The sequence below is a fragment of the Oryctolagus cuniculus genome, chromosome 8 (assembly GCF_964237555.1).
Source record: "Oryctolagus cuniculus chromosome 8, mOryCun1.1, whole genome shotgun sequence".
In the NCBI taxonomy this organism is placed as follows: domain Eukaryota; kingdom Metazoa; phylum Chordata; class Mammalia; order Lagomorpha; family Leporidae; genus Oryctolagus; species Oryctolagus cuniculus.
In genome coordinates this window covers 35,862,832-35,884,698 of record NC_091439.1, presented here as the reverse complement: position 1 = coordinate 35,884,698, position 21,867 = coordinate 35,862,832, and the positions used below count along the sequence as shown (strand labels likewise).

The 21,867-nt window shown below is 39.1% G+C and overlaps 1 protein-coding gene across 2 annotated transcripts in view; it reads right to left on the bottom strand.

The window, feature by feature from the left end:
• Positions 1-4,863: 4,863 nt before the first annotated feature.
• SCLT1 (sodium channel and clathrin linker 1) overlaps positions 4,864-21,867 on the bottom strand; it is a 278,922-nt gene continuing 261,918 nt past the window's right edge. For both annotated transcript variants that reach the window (XM_017347573.3, XM_008267951.4), the window contains exons 19-21: positions 15,208-15,286; positions 9,722-9,817; positions 4,864-5,391 (exon numbers count right to left, since the gene is read on the bottom strand). In XM_017347573.3, coding sequence (XP_017203062.2) covers positions 5,329-5,391; positions 9,722-9,817; positions 15,208-15,286 — 238 coding nt within the window. In that variant the 3' untranslated portion in view covers positions 4,864-5,328. The remainder of the gene's footprint in view (positions 5,392-9,721; positions 9,818-15,207; positions 15,287-21,867) is intronic.

The following is a 21,867-nucleotide window of genomic DNA, read 5'->3' as shown; positions in this document are numbered from 1 at the left end:
ACAGGCTAGGGGACAATGGTGAGATGTATTCTAAGTCCTAAGAGAAAAAAACTGTCAATACAGAATACTATACCCTGCAAAGCTCTCATTTAGGAATGAAGGTGAAATAAAGGCCTTCCATAACAAACAGAAATTGAAAGAATTTGTCACTACTCGTTCAGCCTTACAAGAGATGCTTAAGGATGTGCTACACACAGAAACACAGAAACACGGTCATCACTACAAAAGAAGGTGAAGGCCAGCGCCGTAGCTTACTTGGCTAGTCCTCCGCCTGCATTGCTGGCACCCCGGGTTCTAGTCCTGGTTGGGGTGCTGGATTCTGTCCTGTTTGCTCCTCTTCCAGTCCAGCTCTCTGCTGTGGCCCGGGAAGGCAGTGGAGGATGGCCCAAGTGCTTGGGCCCTGCACCTGCATGGGAGACCAGGAGGAAGTACCTGGCTCCTGGCTTTGGATTGGCGCAGTGTGCCGGCCGCAGCAGCCATTTGGGGCGGGGGGTGAACCGACGGAAAAAAGGAAGACCTTTTTCTCTGTCTAACTGTCAGAAAAAAAAAAAAAAGACGGAAGGAAGGAAGGAGGTGAAGGCAGAAAATCTCCCAGTAAAAGTACAAAGGAAATCCAAAGTAAATAATAGGAATATTTATGGAAAAATGGCATGGCCAAGTTGTTACTTATCAATAGTCACCTTGAATGTAAATGGCCTCAACTTTCCAGTTAAATGATATAGACTGGCTGAATGGATTAAAAAACAAGAGCCATCTATTTGCTCTTTACTAGAAACACATCTCACCAACAAAGATACATGCAGACTGAAAGTCAAAGGATGGAAAAAGAAATTCCATGCTAACAGAAACAAAAAAAGAGCTGGTATAGCCATCCTAACATCATACTTTCACACAATAGAAATAGACTTTAACACAAAAACTGTTAGATGTAATGATTAACGGTTCAATTCAACAGGGAGATGTGACTATAATAAATGTATAAGTACCAATAACAGGGAACCTTGCTATTTAAAAGAAACGTTAATAATCTAAAGAGAGACATAGATTCCTATACAACATTAATGGGGAACTTCATTACCCCACTTTCAGCAATGGACAGATCAACCAGACGGAAAATCAGTAAGGAAACAATAGTTAATTGATGCTATAGTGTGAATGGACCTAACAGATATCTACAGAACTTTTTATCCTACAGTTGCAGAATACACATTCTTCTTACCAGTGCATGGAACTTTCTCTAGGATAAAGCACAGGCTAGGCCATAAAGCAAGTCTCAGAAAATAAAAATAAAAATTGAAATCATACCAATATATCTTCTCTGACCACAATGGAATGAAGCTGGAAATCAACAACTCTAGAATTTCTAGAGTCTCCAACACATGGAGACTGAACAACATGCTCCTGAATGAACAGTGGGTCATAGAAGAAATATAAAGAGAAATAAAAAAGCTGTTGAGGAACAGTTGTTTTCTCATAATATTTGTTGAGCTCTTTACTTAGTATATAGTTAATCTTCTGTATATAAAGTTAATGAAAATAGGTCTTGGTAAAAAATAAGAATGGGAATGGGAGAGGGACGAGGAAGAAGGGTGGGAGTACAGTTGGGAGGGCAGGTATGGTGGGAAGAAATCACTATGTTCTTAAAGTTGCAAATATGAAATGCATGAAGTTTGTATATCTTAAATAAAATGTTTCCTGGGGGGAAAAAAAAAAAACAACAAAAACCAGTTGAGTGACCATAGCTGACTGGTTCTGATTAGTTTAGGGAGTCTGTGGTTGGTTATGTTATAGAGACCGTACTCAGATCTGTCTGATCCTCCTCATCTTTTCAAAGATTTGCATGAAAATATGGCTAGCACTATTATTAAACCTATAGGTGGTATTCACTATAAGTCAAAAATTGCCTGGGGTACAAGAAATACAGAAGTAAAACAAAACAATTTTATACTGAGAGCTAACAAACTAAAGGGCAGAATTAAAAGTTAAAATGACCTCAGCAGGTTCCATTAATGTGATTGAATCAAATAGGGCTAAATGACTAGTCCTGCTTCTGAAGCAAGGATTTGACTTAGCAACAAAAGCTTTTAAAAAGACTTAGAATTTCAGCTGACAATATGCTGACCAATTATCTGTCAAACAATGTGACTGAACTTCAGAAAAAAAGAGGCTAGCATGACTTGAAGTTGTATTAATGGAAGTATAGACTCTAACAGTAATTACCATTTTTCCTCACCTTGAAAACTAATGAGAAATACTATATATGTATATGTAACTACTGTGACTCTCAATGCATGCTTTCCTGTGAGAACGTCAGAACACCTTGGAGTGGGGAAAAGGTTTTGAAAGGGTGCATGCTGTGAAGTCCTATCCAACCCTTGGAGATTCTCAGGAGTTGTCCTCCTCCTCCTCCCCCACACTTAGGCAACTACACTCCTTCTGTCCCGGTCCCTCTCAGTCATGATCTAAAACCAGGGAATTAATAATGTACACCTTGAATACAATTTTTTGTTTTGGCCGTAAGACTGATATATTTCTAAGTACACTTGCGTAAATTAGGTGCTCAAGAAAGAACAGATACAAATTGAACTAAATTTTAAGACTAACTGGTTAGCACAAGGACTAGAAAATAAATCCTCTGAGAAAATGATGTTTAAGTTCAGAAAGAACATGTAACTATTTTCAAAAGGCTAAAGAGCTGCCATGTGGAAGATGGCTTGGATTTACACTGTGGCAGAAGATAGGGAGACACATTTCAGTTTAATGTGAGGGAGAATTTTCTAATGGTCATAGTTGTTGGGAAGGGGATTGGGCCATCTCACAGGGAAGTGAGCTGCCCTCCCTTAGAGGTTTTCAACAGCTATGCAAAATACCAAAAGTTTAAGATTTGTTACTAAAGTACTGTACTTGAAGAATGTGTATTTAAATAGAAATAAACTAGAGCACATTCAAAGTCACATCTTATGTCAATCTCATTTGCTCACATTCCAAAATACATTCAGAGCAGAAGTGACAATAGTGAGGTTATACATCGGCAATGTCTTTTGGAAGGTGAATGTTTTGTTGTGAATTCTTGGGCTACAGAGTACTTGTGTTGTAAAAAATCACTTGTAGGGTGCATTTCCATCATATGACTTTTGTTATCTAAGCATACACACATTTATTTTTCCTTCTATGTAAATACTAACAGCACTACATACATTTTTTATAAGTTTAAGGGTTGTCAGGGGACAGATTTTATGATCTTAGGGTAAACCAGTCTTTCTGTCTACATATATGTGTGTGTGTGTGCATTTTTAGGTAAACTATTTTTTAGATTAAATAATTATAAATTTAATATTTTTGGAAAAATGATAAAATATAAAGAACAGAATTTATAGTAGTGTTTCCAGTGTTTTCTCACTGTGACTTGTCTGAGAGTTGGTTTGTGCAGTTATGAAATATTCAATATTTGCTGAATAAATGTATAGCTGAATTACTGTTAATGTTCTGTTACGGTTTCCACACCAGAGGAGAAATTAGGAGATTGTTGGCTGCCCCAATTTGCATATTCATATATAAAGGGAAGAAGAGGTAATCATATCTTCTTTCTTAGGGAGACACAATATAAGAAACATGAATAAACAAAATGAACTAGCTGTGTTATCCTCAATTCCAGATTTATATTTTTTCTCTTTTTCCTTCTGATTTCCCCTGTCTCCTAAAACACAGCTCACAAAATAATACTGTCTTTACAAATGAAGTTGACTGATCGAGAAATGTTAAAATCTCCATTACATTTTTACATTATAAATTATTAGCCAATGAAAAACAACCATCATGTTTAGTTCTTTGCTAAACATAGCTCAAGTCTGTTAAAATTCACAGAGGTTAGAAAGGCATATTATCTGCATAATACAGCATATCCTCTTGGAGAATGTCTAAGTGTTCAAGAAGGGGATCCAACTGGAAAGGAAGTTATTAATATAAAGAGTATTAGAGGATTCTTCTTGAGATCACTGAATAAATATAGACATGTTTATTCAGGTCCTGTCCTAAAAACTCAGTTTTGATCTGTTATTAAGTATCTTCCATGTACCAGGAACTATGTTGGGTGCTAAGGATCCAATGATGAATGAAAGTTGACATAATTTTGCTCTCAGGGAGCTTTCAGTCTGTTGTGGAGAAAAACATTTTAAAGAGTTAGAACACACATTTTGATAAGTTATGTAAGAAAAACTAGAGCACACTATTAAGAGCAATGTGATGAGCAAACAATCAAGTCTGGAGGCTCTTCTGAAGAAGTGAGGTTTGCATAGGGATAAAAAGAATGCATGAATGGAAGAGCACATGCAGACTCTGTTGCTGGGAGGGAAGACGATGCACTGAGGGAAGTAAAAGAAGGCCATCAAGTATAGGCCACAACAAATGGAGGGGAAGAGACAGAGGAAGCAGTTAGCCACATTAGCCAAAACAGGCTCCTACTCTTCAATGGCTTTAATTTTCAATGACAGGCCAGAAACTTGAACTTGTTAGCACTATTCCTGAACTTCTAATTTCTCCATTCAGATTCATTATCTTTTATCGGGAAAACAGTAAGAGTCTCCTAACTGGGTATTCAGATGTAAACCTATCTGCCCTAATCACCAGAAACCAGGATACACCAAGCTCAAACTAGGAACAGAGAATAACTCCATGGCTCTATGAAGATCAATAAATCTGCAACAGTTCAATGCTATGTATTCTCTATTTAATTAGTACTGCTTTTGAGTAATTAAAAAAAAAAAACTCCCCCAATTCTTAGATATCAAATTCTATAAATACTGGAAACCATGTAAGTGAAAAACAAATCACTACAATCATACATTAAAATACATGACAGCATCATTTTAGAAATTGAATAATTTATTATAGTTATGAGTTCATAATGGATTCTTAGGAACTTTAAAAATGAATTAGGAATAACAATTAAGTATAAAATTCCCAAATATTGGAATCTGGAATGTTAACTTCTAGCATTTTCGTAAAAATCTCTTCCTTATGCTCAGTTAGAAAATTATGTTCTTCAAGGGAAAAGAAAGGGAAGTTAAAAAATAAACACGTTGATGAAGGCAACGAGTTCTTCTCAGCTGGCTTTATTCTCCATTGAAGCTCAATAGAGGATTTTATTTTCTTTACTCACAGGAAACTGTCACTGTTCTGTTTTCCAATAAACCTCAAAACAGAATGGAAAAAGCTTATGCAAAATGACACAAGCCTTAACCATTCTCTGCAGGCTTTACCGTTTCAATACACTTCTAGTCCAACAGCTTCCCCAACTCTAAAATTCTGTTAGTGAACTATGAATACTTTTTAAATACTTTCCAGATTCATCATGGAGGCTGCTTTTCTTCTCTGTACTGTAATCACACTGAGCTGCAATTAAAATAAACAGTCAGTAAGTAGTTACTTTTTCTATGGAATTTCTTAGATTAATACAAAGTACAATGCAACACAACCTACCATTATTGAAAATAACCTTTCTGGAAGGGGTCTTGAAACCAGTCATTTTTGTGTTCATTTCTATTTTACTCTTGATAATTTATAAAATGTCTATATTACATTAGAGAAATGCATGTGAAACATGGCATTCTATAGCTTACAGTGATACACTTAGAATTCTAAAACATATTCCACAGATAGATGAAGAACATCTTAATCAGAAAAGTATCTAAAAACAAACTAAGTTTGAGCCAGCACAATGCAGGCTTAGAAATAAGTCATAATAGTACAAATGTGCGTATAATACAAAGGGTCTCCCTCTAGTTACTATCCTTCATTCGGTAGTCTTCTCTCCAATTATAACATCGTTTCTAGTTTTGAACAAGCATATTTATAAAAAAGTTCTGAGAATGTATGTACAAACCACCACACATACTTTTGACCTTATTTTTTCTTTCTTCTAAATGATCTACCTTAGAAATAGTTCCATATTAGAAGTACTTTGCGTCTCTGACAGCTGTAAGTAATCTGCCTGTATGACTACTCCAAAATTTAACTGGTCTACTGGCCTGCTAATTGTGGGTATTTGGGTGGTTTTGCTTCAAATAGTATTTTTACATGTTTGCTTCCTTGCAAAGATTTTTCCAGGCACAAGTATGGATTAAGAGCTATATACATTTATATTTTTTGAGAAATAAAGCTAAACTTTTCTCAAGAGACTGCACCAATGTATACATCTATCAATGATATATAAAAAAGTACCAGCACAATGCATTATTATACTTCATAATCTCACACATGAAAAATTACATGTGATTACAATAAACATTTATATTTGTCTTATGAGTGAGGATCAGCATTTTTTAATGTTTATATGCTGTCATCTCTTTTCGGTAAATGTTCTTTACCTGTTTACTGGTCTGCAGTACTGTGTTTTTTCTTTTAAGATTTATTTACTTATTTGAAAGGCAGAGTTAGAAAGAGAGAGAGAGAGAGAGAGAGAAGAAGAGAGAGATCTTCCATCAGCTGGTTCACTTCCCAGATGGCTGCAACTGCTGGGGCTGGGACAGACTGAAGCCGGGACTCAGGAGCTCCCTGTGGGCCTCCCACGTGGGCGTAGCAGCCCAAGTACTTGAGCCATCCTCCACTGTTTTCTTAAGCACATTAGCAGGGAGCTGGGTCAGAAGTGGAGCAGCTAGGACCTGAACCAGCGCCCGCATGGGCTGCTGGCATTGCAGGAAGCAGTTTTAAGCTCTAAGCCAACTCTGACCTCTACTTCTGGTTTTTTGACTTAGATACTCTATATATATTTAGGATATTAGCTTTTTGTTATAGGTGCTATAAATACTTTATGTTTGTCATTGACTATGATTTTTTTGATACAGCAATTAAGATTTTACATGATCACATTTATTAATTTTTTCATAGTTTCCAGGTTTTGTGTTTTTGCGTAGAAAGGTTTCACTACATTGATTTTAAAAAATGTCATATTATCAAAAGAACAAAGTATGGCATTCAACAGCTTGGAGTGATATACTTGGAATGGATGAAGGATATACAGAAAAAGTTAGTTGGAACATGACTGAGTCAACACAATGCAGGGCTCATGTTGAACCAATAACATGATACTATACTGCATTATGGTAAGAGTGATGTGTTATGAACAATAATAAGCTTTTAACATCTTGCATTTCTTTAAACATTCCTTAGCTGGATATTATTTCTAATAGTATATTCTAATTTTCAGAGGAAAAGGGGAAAATTAGAAATGACTCAGAGAAGGTAAATATAAGGATTTTTAAAAATTAAATATATACTTTATAAAGAAAGTTTACCGGTTGTATTCATTTAACACAGAAAAATTACTAACTCGAAAAAGAAATTCCCTTTTGTGTTTGGAGAGAATGAATGATTACTTTCCATCTCCAAATAAGAACAGAATGGAAGGAAAAAGCTTAAGAGAAAAATCTGCTACAGAAAAAATTGTGAAGTGTATATATTGACAAAACATTAAAAAAAAGCTCACAAAAACAATAATGGAATTTTTTCAATCTGACAGGTAGAGTTACAGAGAGAGGGAGAGACAGAGAGAAAAGTCTTCCATCTGCTGGTTCACTCCCTAAATGGGCACAACAGTCAGAGCTGGGCAGATCTGAAGCCAGAAGCCAGGAACTTCTTCTGGACCTCCAACGTGGGTACAGGGCCCAAGCACTTGGGCCATCTTCCACTGTTTTCCCAGGTCACAATCATAGAGCTGGATCCGAAGGAGAACAGCTGGGACATGAACCTGCGCCCATATGTGGGCACAGCCGGTGGAAGCTTAGCCTACTATGTCAAGGCATTGGGTCAGCTAGAGAATTTAAATAATAGAAGAAACATCAGGACTGGATTGTTTAGGTTTAATTCTGTCAGGTGATAAGTAAACTAGCTGTCAGTTGGACTATAAAATTAAGTTTTTAGAACTGTACCCTTTTTACTATAGAACGAAAGGTAATTGATTTTAAGCTGGCATTTTTTTTTTTACCATAGTCCTTAAAAAAGGAATTATGATATAGAAATTTAATTTCTTGGGGCCGGCGCCATGGCTCACTTAGTTAATCCTCCGCCTGCGGTGCTGGCATCCCATATGGGTGCCCGTTTCTAGTCCCGGTTGCTCCTCTTCCAGTCCAGCTCTCTACTGTGGCCCGGGAGTGCAGTGGAGGATGGCCCAGGTGGGCCCCTGCACCCGCATGGGAGACCAGGAAAACGCACCTGGCTCCTGACTTCAGATTGGTGTAGCTCTGGCCATAGTGGCCATTTGGGGAGTGAACCAATGGAAGGAAGACCTTTCTCTCTGTCTCTCTCTCTCACTGTTTAACTCTATCTGTCAAATAAAAAAAAAATTTAATTTCTTATATATCCATTGAAGTATGTACTTATTACAAAAAAGATTATAATATAGAAATTTTTTATATATCCATCTAAGTATCTATTTGCCATTATTCTGAAGATTTTACATGTTCTTTTCATTCTTCAATATGCATGTGCTGTCCCACATTAATCATGTCAAATGGAAGATTTATAAAACTGAAATTGTCCAAAGTCACATAGCTATTTAATGGTGCTAGACGATTTGTCCAACATCAGAGCACCTACTCTGGAGATACTGTCGAATGCATCTTGACTCCTCTTACCTTATAATCTAAATGAATGCATGAATTCTTGAATGACTAGTTACCCTACAGATTAACCCATAACTTCATAAGAAATTATCTTCTAGAGGAATGGGAAGAGATGGCAAATTCCTGGATTTTTTTAAAAATAATCTATATCTATCATGAACATGTAGTTAGAAAATGTAATAGTAGCTAAGAAAAATATTAATTTTGAATAAAACAGTACATTTAAGATTAAATATAATTAAAATATAGTCACTTGATTTGCTTTTGTTGTCTGCTTGCTCAATCCATCCATCCATCCAACAATCTATTTTTAGCCTATCTTTATAATCCCTGAACTGATTTCATTTTGTTCCTAATAGCAGGGACTACTGTTTCAAATGGCCCATTTCATTTATATGATGTGTACGTGTTATAAGAAATTACTCCTTAGTATTTCATTGATATTCTAAACTTTTTACTATATTTTTCACTGGATAACTTTTATATTTTATTTTAGATTTACTTGGTCATATGCAAAAGTACATTAAATGAAGTTAATCTGTAATCCAAGTAATTTTTCCCAATTTAAAATAGAAAATAAGAACAAAGGCAATGCTGCCTGAAGCATGACATTCAAAACAATATTGTCCACTTTCAAACCTGTCAGTGACTCCATGCCTAGTTTCATACAAAAATATAATTTCAGAGCAGTGTTGTCTAACAGAGCTTCTTGTGATTAATGTTCTATATCTACACTGTCTATTAGGAAAGCCACAGATACATATGCCCATTGAGAACTTGAGATCTAGCTAATGTGTCTGAGTATCTCAATCTTTATTTTAATTTAATTGTAATCAACTTCAATTTAAACAGCTGCCTGTGGCCAACACCTATCCTACTGGGCAGTGCAGTTCCACATGCAAGTGAAAACTGGAGAATACTGATGTCTATTTTTGCTTCTAAAGTTCCCTTTTTCAACCTCAAATATTAAAGGGACTAATTTTAAACAGGTTAATCAAGTAAAAATAAAACGACTAGCTCTCTGGGAACTTCCAAGGAGTATTTTTTTATCTTTGATCCACTCAGACAGTTTATTATCTTGGGAGAATGAGGATGTTGTATACCTGCTGGGAGGCTGAAGCAGCTCTCTCTTCCGCCTGACTTAGGCGCCTTTGAAGTCTGTTGGCTTTTTCTTGATGCTCTAGAATTAATTTTTCATTCTATTAAGGAGAAACACAAAAGAAACAAGTTAGAAGTACATATGTGACATGCAGATGTTTTTTAAATAGTCCATGAAAACTCTGGAAATCATATTACACTTAAAAAACACTAAGATAGTAGTATTTCCAAATTTACATTTTCAAGTTATCAGCTTCAAGTACAAAGTTGGCTTTATATGTTTATAAATTTTTTTTTTTTTTGACAGGCAGAGTTAGACAATGAGAGAGAGAGACAGAGAGAAAGGTCTTCCTTTTTCCGTTGGCTCACTCCCCAAGTGGCTGCTATGGCCGGTGCACTGCGCCAATCTGAAGCCAGGAGCCAGGCGCTTCCTCCTGGTCTCCCATGCGAGTGCAGGGCCTGGGGACCTGGGCCATCCTCCACTGCACTCCCGGACTGGAAGAGAAGCAACCAGGACAGAATCCGGCGCTCCAACCGGGACTAGAACCCGGGGTGCCAGAGCCACAGGTGGAGGATTAGCCTAGTGAGCCGCGGTGCCGGCCAATAAATTGCTTTTTTTCTACATGTCACCAAAGAAAGTAAATTAACATATCCTAAAACAAACAGATTCAGAAATTAGGGAAAAGACTTTAAATTTTTGATCTTTTAACCTTGAGATGCTAGCTTTAGAATCATATGGAGAGTTTTTGACAACAGACTGCTGGGTCCAAGTGCCAGAGCTTCAGTAGGGATGGGATGAACTCTGTTGCTGTATGTTCCCTAAGACATCTGCATACTCCAGATGCTATGAGGTCAACAGAATTATTAGGCCCTGTTATGGTTTGAAGTGTGTCTGCCAACAGATGCTTAAGTCCTAAACCCCGGTAACCTATGAATATGACCTTATTTGGAAATAGTCTTTGCAGATGATTGATCAGGTTAAGATGAGGTCACTTGGGTGGCTATAATCCATGTTATTAATATGCTCATAAAAAGGGGAAATTTAGACACGGAGACTGAAACATACAAAGGGAAGACAATGTGAAAACACAAAGAGAACATCATCTACAAGCCAAGGAGTGCTTGTGGCTAACAGAAGCTAGGGATGGAGCAGACTCTGACAGTCCTCGGAAGCGATCAACGTTGCTCATACCTCCACTCTGGATTTCTAGTCTCCAGAATGGTGAGATAATAACTTTCCAGTATTAAAGTCACCCAGTTAAACTGTACAGACATCATGAATGCAATCTGTCACAATATATGTAGTTACGTTCAAATAATTAATTGATTAAAATGTATTAGCTTTGTCCATATTTATTAAGCTAGTTATTGTGCATCTGAAAAAATATTTTTGTGCAGCTAGAATTGTCTAGTTACACAGTTTTTCTGGCACTTACTCAAATTAAGAGAAAAATATAGGGCTAACCAGGGAAGCTAGAAAAACACACCTTCTATGAAGCACTAAGTAGCTCCCATGTCCTAATATAGTAGTGGTAACAATGACTGTCACGCAGTGGCCGGAGCTGTGGTGTAGTAGGTTAAGCCTCTGGCTGTGGTGCCAGCATCCCATACGGGCACCGGTTTGAGTTTTGGTTGCTCCACTTCTGATCTAGCTCCCCACTGGTGACCTAAGAAAGCAGTGGAGGATAGCCCAAATGCTTGGGAATCTGCACCCATATCGAAGACCAGGAAAAAGCTCCTTGGCTCCTGGTTTTGGATTGGCCCAGTTCCAGTTGTTGTGGCCATTTGGGGAGTAAACCAGCAGATGGAAGACCTCTCTCTCTGTGACTCTTGTCTCTCAAATAAATAAATAAATAAATAAATAATATTTTTTTAAAAAGTGCATGTCATGCCTACTAATATACAAGATTAAAATAACAATGTCTTGTTACAAGAAGCTTATTATATTATTATGCCCAAATTAAATTCTATGAAGTTAACTACAGGGACTGTTCTAATTGACCAAGATATTTAGATATGTAGTTTTAAATTTTATGAGTCACATCATACATTAGAAGTAAGTTGGAGAAAAGGTTCATCATCTGTAATAATCATTTTCATACATATATTATATATAGCGTACAATTTCTAAACTGTAACCATAATGGTTGAGGAATGGTTCAGATTGGGTAAATTATAATATATGCAGTTGTTTCCTTCAACTGATTACTCTTTTTTTTTTCTTAAAGATTGATTTATTTACTTATTTGAAAGGCAGAATACTTAGAGGGAGGGAGAAACAGAGAGAGGCCGCCAACAGCCATGTCTGGGACAGGCAAAGCCAGGAACCAGGCACTCCATCCTGGTCTCCTACATCACATGGGTGGAAGAGGCCCAAGTATTTGGACCATCATCCGCTGCCTTCCCAAGCACATTAGCAGAAGGATGTAACAGAAGCAAAGCAGCTGGAAATCGAACCAAAACCCTGCTGATATGGGATGCTGGTATCCCAAGCTGTGGCTTAACCCACTGTACCACAATGCTCGTCTCCATCCCAGTAGCTTTTGACATTCCAACAAAATTAACATTGCTGTATTGAATATCTTCCTTTAATTTTTTCCTATTTTACATTACTTCCTTAGAAGAGATTTCTTTAAGTGGAAGCTATATCAAAGAGTATTTAAAAAATTAATTAATTAGAGAGAGAGTTCTAGAGAAAGAGTGACAGTGCAAGCTCCCATCTAATGATTCACTCTTCACATGCCCACACAGAGGTTACTGGGCAATGCCAGGAACTGGGAATTCAATCCAGATCTCCCTTGTGGACAGGAATCCAATTACTTGAGCCTTCACCCATTGCCTCCCGGGGTCTGCATTAACAGGAAGCTGGAATCAGGAGCCTGAGCTGAGTACTGAACTCAGGCACTTTGATGTGGGCACTCAAACTGGCGAGGTAACCACCATACCAAACACCTGCCCCTATAGTTTTTTTTTTTTTTTTTTTTTGACAGGCAGAGTGATAGTGAGAGAGAGAGACAGAGAGAAAGGTCTTCCTTTTGCTGTTGGTTCACCCTCCAATGGCCGCCACGGCTGGCGCGCTGCGGCCAGCACACCGCGCTGATCCAAAGGAAGGAGCCAGGTGCTTCTCCTGGTCTCCCATGGGGTGCAGGGCCCAAGCACTTGGGCCATCCTCCACTGCCTTCCCAGGCCACAGCAGAGAGCTGGCCTGGAAGAGGGGCAACCGGGACAGAATCCAGCGCCCCGACCGGGACTAGAACCCGGTGTGCCGGCGCCACTAGGTGGAGGATTAGCCTATTGAGCCGCGGCGCCGGCCCCTATAGTGTTTTAATAGCTATTCTTTAATTTCTTTATAAATGTCTTATAGCAATATAAAGTGCCATGATGGGACTATTGCTGTGGCATAGTGGATTAAGCTGCTGCTTGCAGTGCCAGCATCACATCTGGGCACCAGTTTGAGTCCTGGATGCTCTACTTCTGATCCAGCTCCCTATTAATGCACCTGGGAAAGCAGGGGAGAATGGCCCAAGAGTTTGGGCCCCTGCACCCATGTGGGAGACCCAGAGAAGTTCCTGACTCCTGGCTTCGGTCTGGCCCAGCTCTGGCCATTGAGGTTATTTGGGGAGTGAACCAGCAGATGGAAGATCTCTCTCTGTGTCTCTCTCTCTGTAGCTCTGTCTTTCCAAAAAAAAAAAAAAAAAAAAAAAGGTGCAACGATGCCAAAGAGTAATTTTTTTTTTCTTCAGGGAGGTGAAAAGGGGACATGTTGTTTAATGCATATAGAGTTTCAAATTTTGCAAAACGGCAAAGTTCTGAAGATCCATTGCATAACAATGTGATTATACTTTACATTATTTTTTAACATCTAAAAATATAAATTTCCCAAGTACAACTTTTGAATTATGGTGGCTTCCCCCCCATAACCTCCCTCCTACCAGCAACCATCCCATCTCCCAATCCCTCTCCCATCCCATTCTTCATCACGATTCATTTTCAATTATCTTTGTATACAGAAGATCAACTTAGTATATACTAAGTGAAGATTTCAACAGACTGCACCCACAAAGACACACAAAGTATAGAGCACTGTTTGGGTAGTAGTTTTACCGTTAATTCACATAGTACAACACATTAAGAACAGGGGTCCTACATGGGGAATAAGTGCACAGTGACTCCTGTTGTTGATTAAACAAATGATACTCTTATTTAACTATGGTTCCTTTAGTAGACCAGAAAAAGAGAGAGAGGCCCATTGTATACTGTACTAATGAAGTTCCAACAAATTAGAACATCAAATGATGAATTAGAGCTCTAGGGAGTCGCAATCATAATCTAGTAATTGTTTACTTTCTTAAAGCCTCAAATAAAAAAATGATAAACTCTTGCTATATTTAGTTCTAAGGCATCAATCAAAATGAATTTTAATGTATCCCAGTGGGCAAAAGTATGTTTTTTAATTTATTTACTCCCCCAAATAAACTTTTTTTTAAGGAATACAGACTTCATACATTTCATAAGTACAACTTTAAGAATACAGTGATTCTTCCCACTGTACATGCCCTCCCACTTACTCTCCCACCCCTCCTCCTCCTTCCTCTGCCTTTCCCAGTCCCATTCTCCACTAAGATCCATTTTCGATTAACTTTATGCACCAACTCTATACTAAGTAAAGAGTTCAACAATTTGCACGGGAAAAAATTAAAACAAAAAAACTGTTCCTCAACAGTCGAGACAGGGCTGTTCAAAGTCATTACCTCTTGAAGTTAATTTCATTTCTTTTTTTTTTTCTTTCAGAAACTTAATTAACTTTGAGGAAGCACCCAAGAATGATACATCTTTTGTGAGCACTTAGACATAACCGTCATACAACTCTTTGAGGACAGAGGTCCTGCATGGGAAGTTAGTGCACAGTGACTCCTGTTGTTAATTTAACAATTAATACTCTAATGTATGACACGAGCTGTCTAGGTTATGAAAGCCTTTTGAATCCATAAATTCCGTCAGCATTTAGACAAGGCCACAGGCAAAGTGGAAGTTCTCTCCTCCCTTCAGAGAAAAGTACCGCCTTCTTTTATGGCCACTTCTTTCCACTGGGGGGTCTCACCCACCAAGGTCCTTCATGTAGGACATTTTGGCAAAAGTATTCTTTACACGTATTTTGTGATGGATTAAAAAAATGAGAAGAGTGCATTAAAAAACACAATCTTAGTGATGCAGAGTCATACAGAGGGTTCTAACACAGTCTCTGAGCTGTGCACAAGTTATACTGGTAGAACTGAAGTAGGAGCTCCACTTTTTATTCATTTACATGATGAATCAACAATGTTCAAAGCTTTTACTCACATTCTGTTATGTGTGGACTTTTAGGGTTACAGGTGATTTCTTATTGGCTATTTCCAATGGAGAATTAATTTGAATTTGGCTCAGGTAAAATTCTCTACAATGACTAACAAGTTATAGCAGAAAGTACTTCCTGGGGGAATCATCATCGTACCTCAACTACCTTTTCATTTGCCATTTCCAGCTGAGAAAGCAGCTCTTGGGTATGAAGTTTCTGTCGACTCAGTTCACTCCTGTTAATGGAGAGAAGGAAAAAAATTATTAATATAATTGTTTAAAATCTAAAAAGAATCTTTATTGGTGAGATATAAGTTCATAGTTTGAACAAAAATACTATCTTAATATGAAAAAGAATCATTTAATAAGACATCATTTTTAATAAAATATATACAGTACTTCAATATCATTCCAATGTAGTATATTCAAGACTGATATTAATGTCTTGTTTGTATATGTAATATATTTTGCTTCATTTTGCTGAAATTATCTGATACACAGAACTATCTTATTCTTTCATTTTCTTGTTAACATAAGAGGGATCCTCATGAAGTTCATGGAAATTGTGTATTATGAAAAATTCTGCAAGGGTTTCAAAATTTTTCTTCCATGAAAATAAGCATCTTTTAACCTATTTTTCCACAAACTTTTAAAAATTTCTTCATATAAACCTATATCACTTTTGGCCAAAGATCATTTTAAGAGTGCCAGGTTAAGAGTAGATACAATGCAATCTCAAAAATGACAGGAATAAAGATTGCATCAGTTTCTGAGTATTTAAATAGTTAATGCAATATTGGCCTTTGTCCTTTCGTTTTTAAAAATTTGTGCTTCTTAAATCAGACAACAAATTAACAGTTATAAATAACCTCTGAGGAAGAGAGACTGCTGGTACTAAATCAATGGCTTCACCAATATGATTTCACCATGAGGAATCTGAGCATCTAGCATTACTTCCATGACAGATGAATTCAAGTATTTTATCTTGGCCTTATTTTGATGGTAACAATATTACAGAATTAATTATTGTGCTTACTTTACAGTATCATGTGTGGTTTAAAATTAATTTCCCAGCAAAGAAAAAAAAACCAGAAAAACCAAAATGACTACAGTGGCTGGTCTTCTAGGCCAAATGTAACGGAAGATAACACTTATGCATATTAGTATTAGTGAAAAATACCCCATGAGCACAACTGAGGCTCAGATGAATCAATGATCCTATTTTCAAAGTTGGCCAACATTCACTTACACAAAACCTTTCTAGGAAAATACCTACTGTATAATCTGATGCCTAAATTATTCAATAACTTAACTGAAACAATTATAGTAATAATGTTACACAAAATCAAAGATCATAAAGATACAAGTCATTAAATGAAACTGAGTTACTTTGTGTACTTTTTTTTTTTTTTTGTATATCAAACTATGTTACCCTCCTTGGACAAGCCAGCACCTCTGTTACTCATCACCTCTGTTATTCATCTGTGTATCCATATAATCTACTATTCAGCAAGAGTTTGGCAAATAATAGTGAAGTTGATGATAATGGTGATAAGGAGACACCTACATAGTGCTAGCTATGTGCCAGGCCCTATTCTAGGTGCTTTTATAAGTTAACTTATTTACTTTTCATGACAACCCTATGACATCCTTACTTTTACATTTGAGAAAATTAAAAGACAGAGACAGTTAAAAATAAAGTTAAGTAACTTCCTGGGTCACAAACCTTGTCAGCTATAGAGCTGGGATTCAAATCCTTGATCTTTTGCTTCAAAAAGTCTGTGATTTTTTTAAAAATTTATTTTATTTATTTGAAAGGCAGAGTTAGAGAGAAAGAGAGAGAGAGAGAAATCTTCCATCTGCTGGTTCGCTCCCCAGATGACTATAAACGCCAGTGCTGGGCCAGACAGAAGCCAGGAGCTAGGAGCTTCTTCAGGATCTCCCACATGCGTGCGGGGGCCCAGGGATTTGGGTCATCTTCCACTGCTTTCCCAGGTGCATTAGCACAGAGCTACTGTGCAGCGATAGGAACTTAAACTGGTGCCCATATGGGATGCCAGCACTGCAGTCTTCCCCACTATGCTACAACACTGGCCCTAAGTCTGTTCTATTAACCACTGCTCTGTACTACAATGTTTATTCAGAAAGTAAGTGAAAGTTTGTGTTTGGCTGTGTGTGTGTGTATGTATGTGGACACAAGCATGAGTGCATGTATTAGGCATTCTAAGAGTATATTTACACATTTGGAAAATTTAACAAGTTAAATCTTTACTTCTGACTTCTCTTCTGAAAGTCTAGCTTATATTCAAATTTAATCTTCTTAATATTAAACTTTTTGCATTGGTTCATAAACCTATTCTCATTCTGCTACTCAATTTTTTTTTTTTTTTTGACAGGCAGAGTGGACAGTGAGAGAGAGAGACAGAGAGAAAGGTCTTCCTTTGCCGTTGGTTCACCCTCCAATGGCCGCCGTGGCTGGCGCGCTGCGGCCTCTGCTACTCAATTTTTATATTTATATCTCTGCCCTTGTTGTCTAGGTTAAAAGTCTTAAATTAACTCCTATTTCACACTTTGTGTTCTTAAATGCAACATCTTCTTGGCCCCTAAATAAAGTCTTCCTTTGAAATTTTCTCTTGCATCTATTTTTCATTCCTATTCAATGCTACCATTACAACTTAAATTCCTAGGATTTAATTCTTAGATTTCCTGTAGTAACCAACTACTCAGGCTTCTCAGGATCAAGTGAAAAAATACTTGTAAAGCACCCAGCACAGTGCACATAAAATCACTCAATCACTGTTTTCCCTCTGCAACCCATGTATCATTAGCATGTTTCTCTTTCAAAAATATCATGTTAACAATTTACTTCCTTGAGCGATAATCTCCAGTGCCTCTCTGGTATTGGACAAAACACTCCACATTTCTGAGATTGGTATTCAAAATCCTCTAGAATTTGGTCTAATTTTGCTTTCCAGCCTTACTGCTAATAGGAACCTTCAACTTCGTTACACTTCCACTATCTGGAAAACAAACAATAAGCATCACCTTTAGAGGTCGGAACCAAGACGGCAGCTGAATAAGACACTTTGGTGACTATCTCCCCACAAACACACCAATTTGAACAGGTATTCATGCACCAAGTTACCTTCAGAAGAGCTACAGAAGCCAGGAGAGAGACGACATGGCCTTATTTTGATAGAATAATAAGAAAAGTTGCAATGAGGGAAGCAGGAAGGAGAGAGTTGCCTGTGTCACTGTGGCGAGGACAGGAGAGGGACTTAGGACCCAGCCTAGGAGCTCAGAGCCCACCTCAACCACTGTGAGACTCTAAAGCCCAAAGGATTCCATTCTTGGGCTGGTGCCCATGGAGGAGCCTGCAGACTTGGCGGCATCAGTGTTTCAGACTTGTGTTCCAATGAGATGGTTCCATTTTGGTGTGTGTCAGTGCTGGCCTCTGGTGTGTACCCCTGGGACTTTGTGGAGACTGGTGACAGGGGACACACAGGTGACCCATTTGTGCCTGTCTGAGTGGCCAGAGGCTGCTTTCTTTACCCTCCTTGAGCCTTAGGCAAACAAGGAAGGAGGGGATTATGTTTTTTAAGATTTTATTTATTTATCTGGGAGTAGAGCTACAGAGAGGAGAGACAGAGATGAAAGTTTGATCTGCTGGTTCACTCCCCAAAATGGCCACAATAGCTGGAGCTAGGCCTATCTGAAGCCAGGAGCCAGGAGATTCTCCTGGGTCTCCCACGTGGATGCAGGGGCCCAAACGCTTGGTCCATCTTCCACTGCTTTCCTAGGTCACAGCAGAGAGCTGGATCAGAAGTAGAGCAGCTGAGACTTGAACCGAAGTCCACATGGGATGCGGACGCCGCAGTGGAGGCCCTCGGACTCAGTACTGAGCTAGGAAAGCCTAACTCTGGACAGATATTAAAGGTTTCTGTCCCTAGAGAGGTGACCAGGGACAGTCTTTGGACTTGCCCTGGTATCAGGTGGAGACCTGTGCCCTGTGGGATGCATTTGTTCTGGTGTATATCATTACCAACCTCACGTGGGCCTGGTAGGCATCCCCAAGACTGCACAAGGCTAATGACTATGAGACCCAGGTGTGACCCACCTAGTGCCTTCCTGCACGGCTGAGGGGCTGCCTCTATTACCCTTTCTGCAACTGTGGACTGACAGCAAGGAACCACAGGACTGTTACGGGACTCTGTGCCGGGCTAGTAAAATCCAGCATTAAATAGATCCTAATGTTCTCTGTCCCCAGGCCACTGACTGCAGACAAAGCCTTTGGACCTGTTTTGTGCCAAGTGGAGTTCCATGGTATCAGTTATCAGTCTTATACTCTATACCCCATGGCTGGTAGAAATTGCAATGGGCAGTGAGTTCAACTCAGCAGCAGGCCATAGCAGGGTGGGCTTTGGTCCTATCCTGAGGCTGCACTGGTCTCAGTGGGCTGTTGGCTCTGGGTGTGATCTAGATCATGACATTAGTGGATGCAGGACAATGAGTTTGAGCCTATTGGAGGCCTAGGAAGAGTTATAGGGACAGACTAACCTTTTTTTTTTTTTTTTTTTTACAGGCAGAGTGGATAGTGAGAGAGAGACAGAGAGAAAGGTCTTCCTTTGCCGTTGGTTCACCCTCTAATGGCTGCCGCGGCTGGCGCACCGCGCTGATCCGATGGCAGGAGCCAGGTACTTGCCTGGTCTCCCATGGGGTGCAGGGCCCAAGCACTTGGGCCATCCTCCACTGCACTCCCGGGCCATAGCAGAGAGCTGGCCTGGAAGAGGGGCAACTGGGACAGAATCCGGCCCCCTGACCGGGACTAGAACCCGGTGTGCCGGCGCCGCAAGGCGGAAGATTAGCCTAGTGAGCCGCGGTGCCGGCCCAGACTAACCTTTTTTAGGCATTTCCCCAGTTCATTCCAAACAACATGTCAACTGCAGATATGGGGCAAATCTGAACTTCCAGAATATTGTAGGACTGAATCAGTTAAAAAAAATACAGTGCAAGTGGGACAAACCTTTGACATACAGTGCTATACAGTACTGAAATAGCAGAAGTAGTCACAGGCTCAAAGAAAATAAACACCTACTTAGAATGGCTAGAAGGACATACACAAATGAAGACAGATTACTGTAACTAATTCTTTAGTGCCAAGAACTTCCACAGAACCATCACCTCACATAAAAAGCAAAATAAGTTACCAGGAAACAACTATCTAGGAACTGAAAATTTTAAATACTTGGATTAAGATTTCAAAATAGTTATGTTTTAAGGAAGCTCAAAGAACTTCAAGAGAACAAAGATGTAAGATTTAATATTCTAACAGAGATAATGGATAGAGATGAAAGCAAAATCAAATAGAAATCCTTCAATAGAAAAATACACTAAGTGAAATAAAAAATGCATTAGAAGGCATCAAAAGTAGAACAGATCAAACATAAGAAAAAAATCAGTGAGCTTAAAGACAGATTCTTTGAAAATACACAGTTAGCGGCTGGTGTAGTTGCACAGCAAGTTAAGTTGCTGCCTGTGATGCCAGCATCCCATACAGGTGCTGATTAGAGTTTTAGCTGCTACACTTCTGATCCAGCTCCCTGCTAACATGCCTGGGAGAGTAGTGGAGGATGACCCAATTCAACTGCCTTCTGCACCCATGTGGAAGACCTGGATGGAATTTCAGGCTCCTGGTTTTGGCCTGGCCCAGCCCCAGCCTTTGTGGCCATTTGGGGAATGAAACAGCTGATGGAAGAGTGCGTTCTCTCTTTCTTTCAAATAAATAAATATTTTTTTTGACAGGCAGAGTGGACAGTGAGAGAGAGAGAGACAGAGAGAAAGGTCTTCCTTTTGCCGTTGGTTCACCCTCCAATGGCCGCCGCGGCCAGCGCGCTGTGGCCGGCGCACCGTGCTGATCTGAAGGCAGGAGCCAGGTACTTATCCTGGTCTCCCATGGGGTGCAAACCCAGAAAACACAGAGGTGAAAAAAGAATCAAGAGGAATGAAAAAAACTTTTATGGGAAATATGGGATGGCATGAAAAGAGAAAATACTGGGGTTTAAGAGGAACTTCAGAATGCTAATGCAGTGGGAAGCACATTCAGAGACAATGACAGAAAACTTCCCAAACCTAAAGATACAACTTTAGGTACAGGAAGGTCAAAGGTCAGCAGAGGCAACCAAACATTGCTACCCCAATCTATATTATAATCAGATTTTCCAAGATTAAAGATAGAGGATTCTCAAAGCTGCAAGAGAAAAAAAACCAAATAACATATAAAGGGGTCCCTCTGCAGAAACCTTATAGACCAGGAGGGAGTGGGACAAGACTTTTTATTTAAGGAATTCACACTTCATGCATTTAATATATACAAATTTGGGAACATGGTCATTCTTCCCCTCTATCTCCCTCCCACCCATACTCTCACCCTTCTTCCTCTCCCCCCCCCCCACTTTTTTAAAGTTTTATTTATTTGAGAAGCAGAGACAGAGAGAGAGAAAGAGGTCTTCCATCCACTGGTTCACTCTCCAGATGGCCGTAATGGCCAGAGCTGTGCTGATTGGAAGCCAGGAGCCAGGAGCTTCTTCGGGGTCTCCCATGTGGGTGCAGGGGCCCAAGGACTTGGGCCATCTACTGCTTTCCCAGGCCATAGCAGAGAGCTGGATCGGAAGTAGAGCAGCCGGAACTCAAACTGGCACCCATATGGGATGCCAGCACTGTAGGCAGCAGCTTTACCTGTTATGCCACAGTGCTGGCCTCCTCCCTGTCCCTTTCCCATTCTTATTTTTACAAAGTTCAGTTTTCACTTAATTTTATA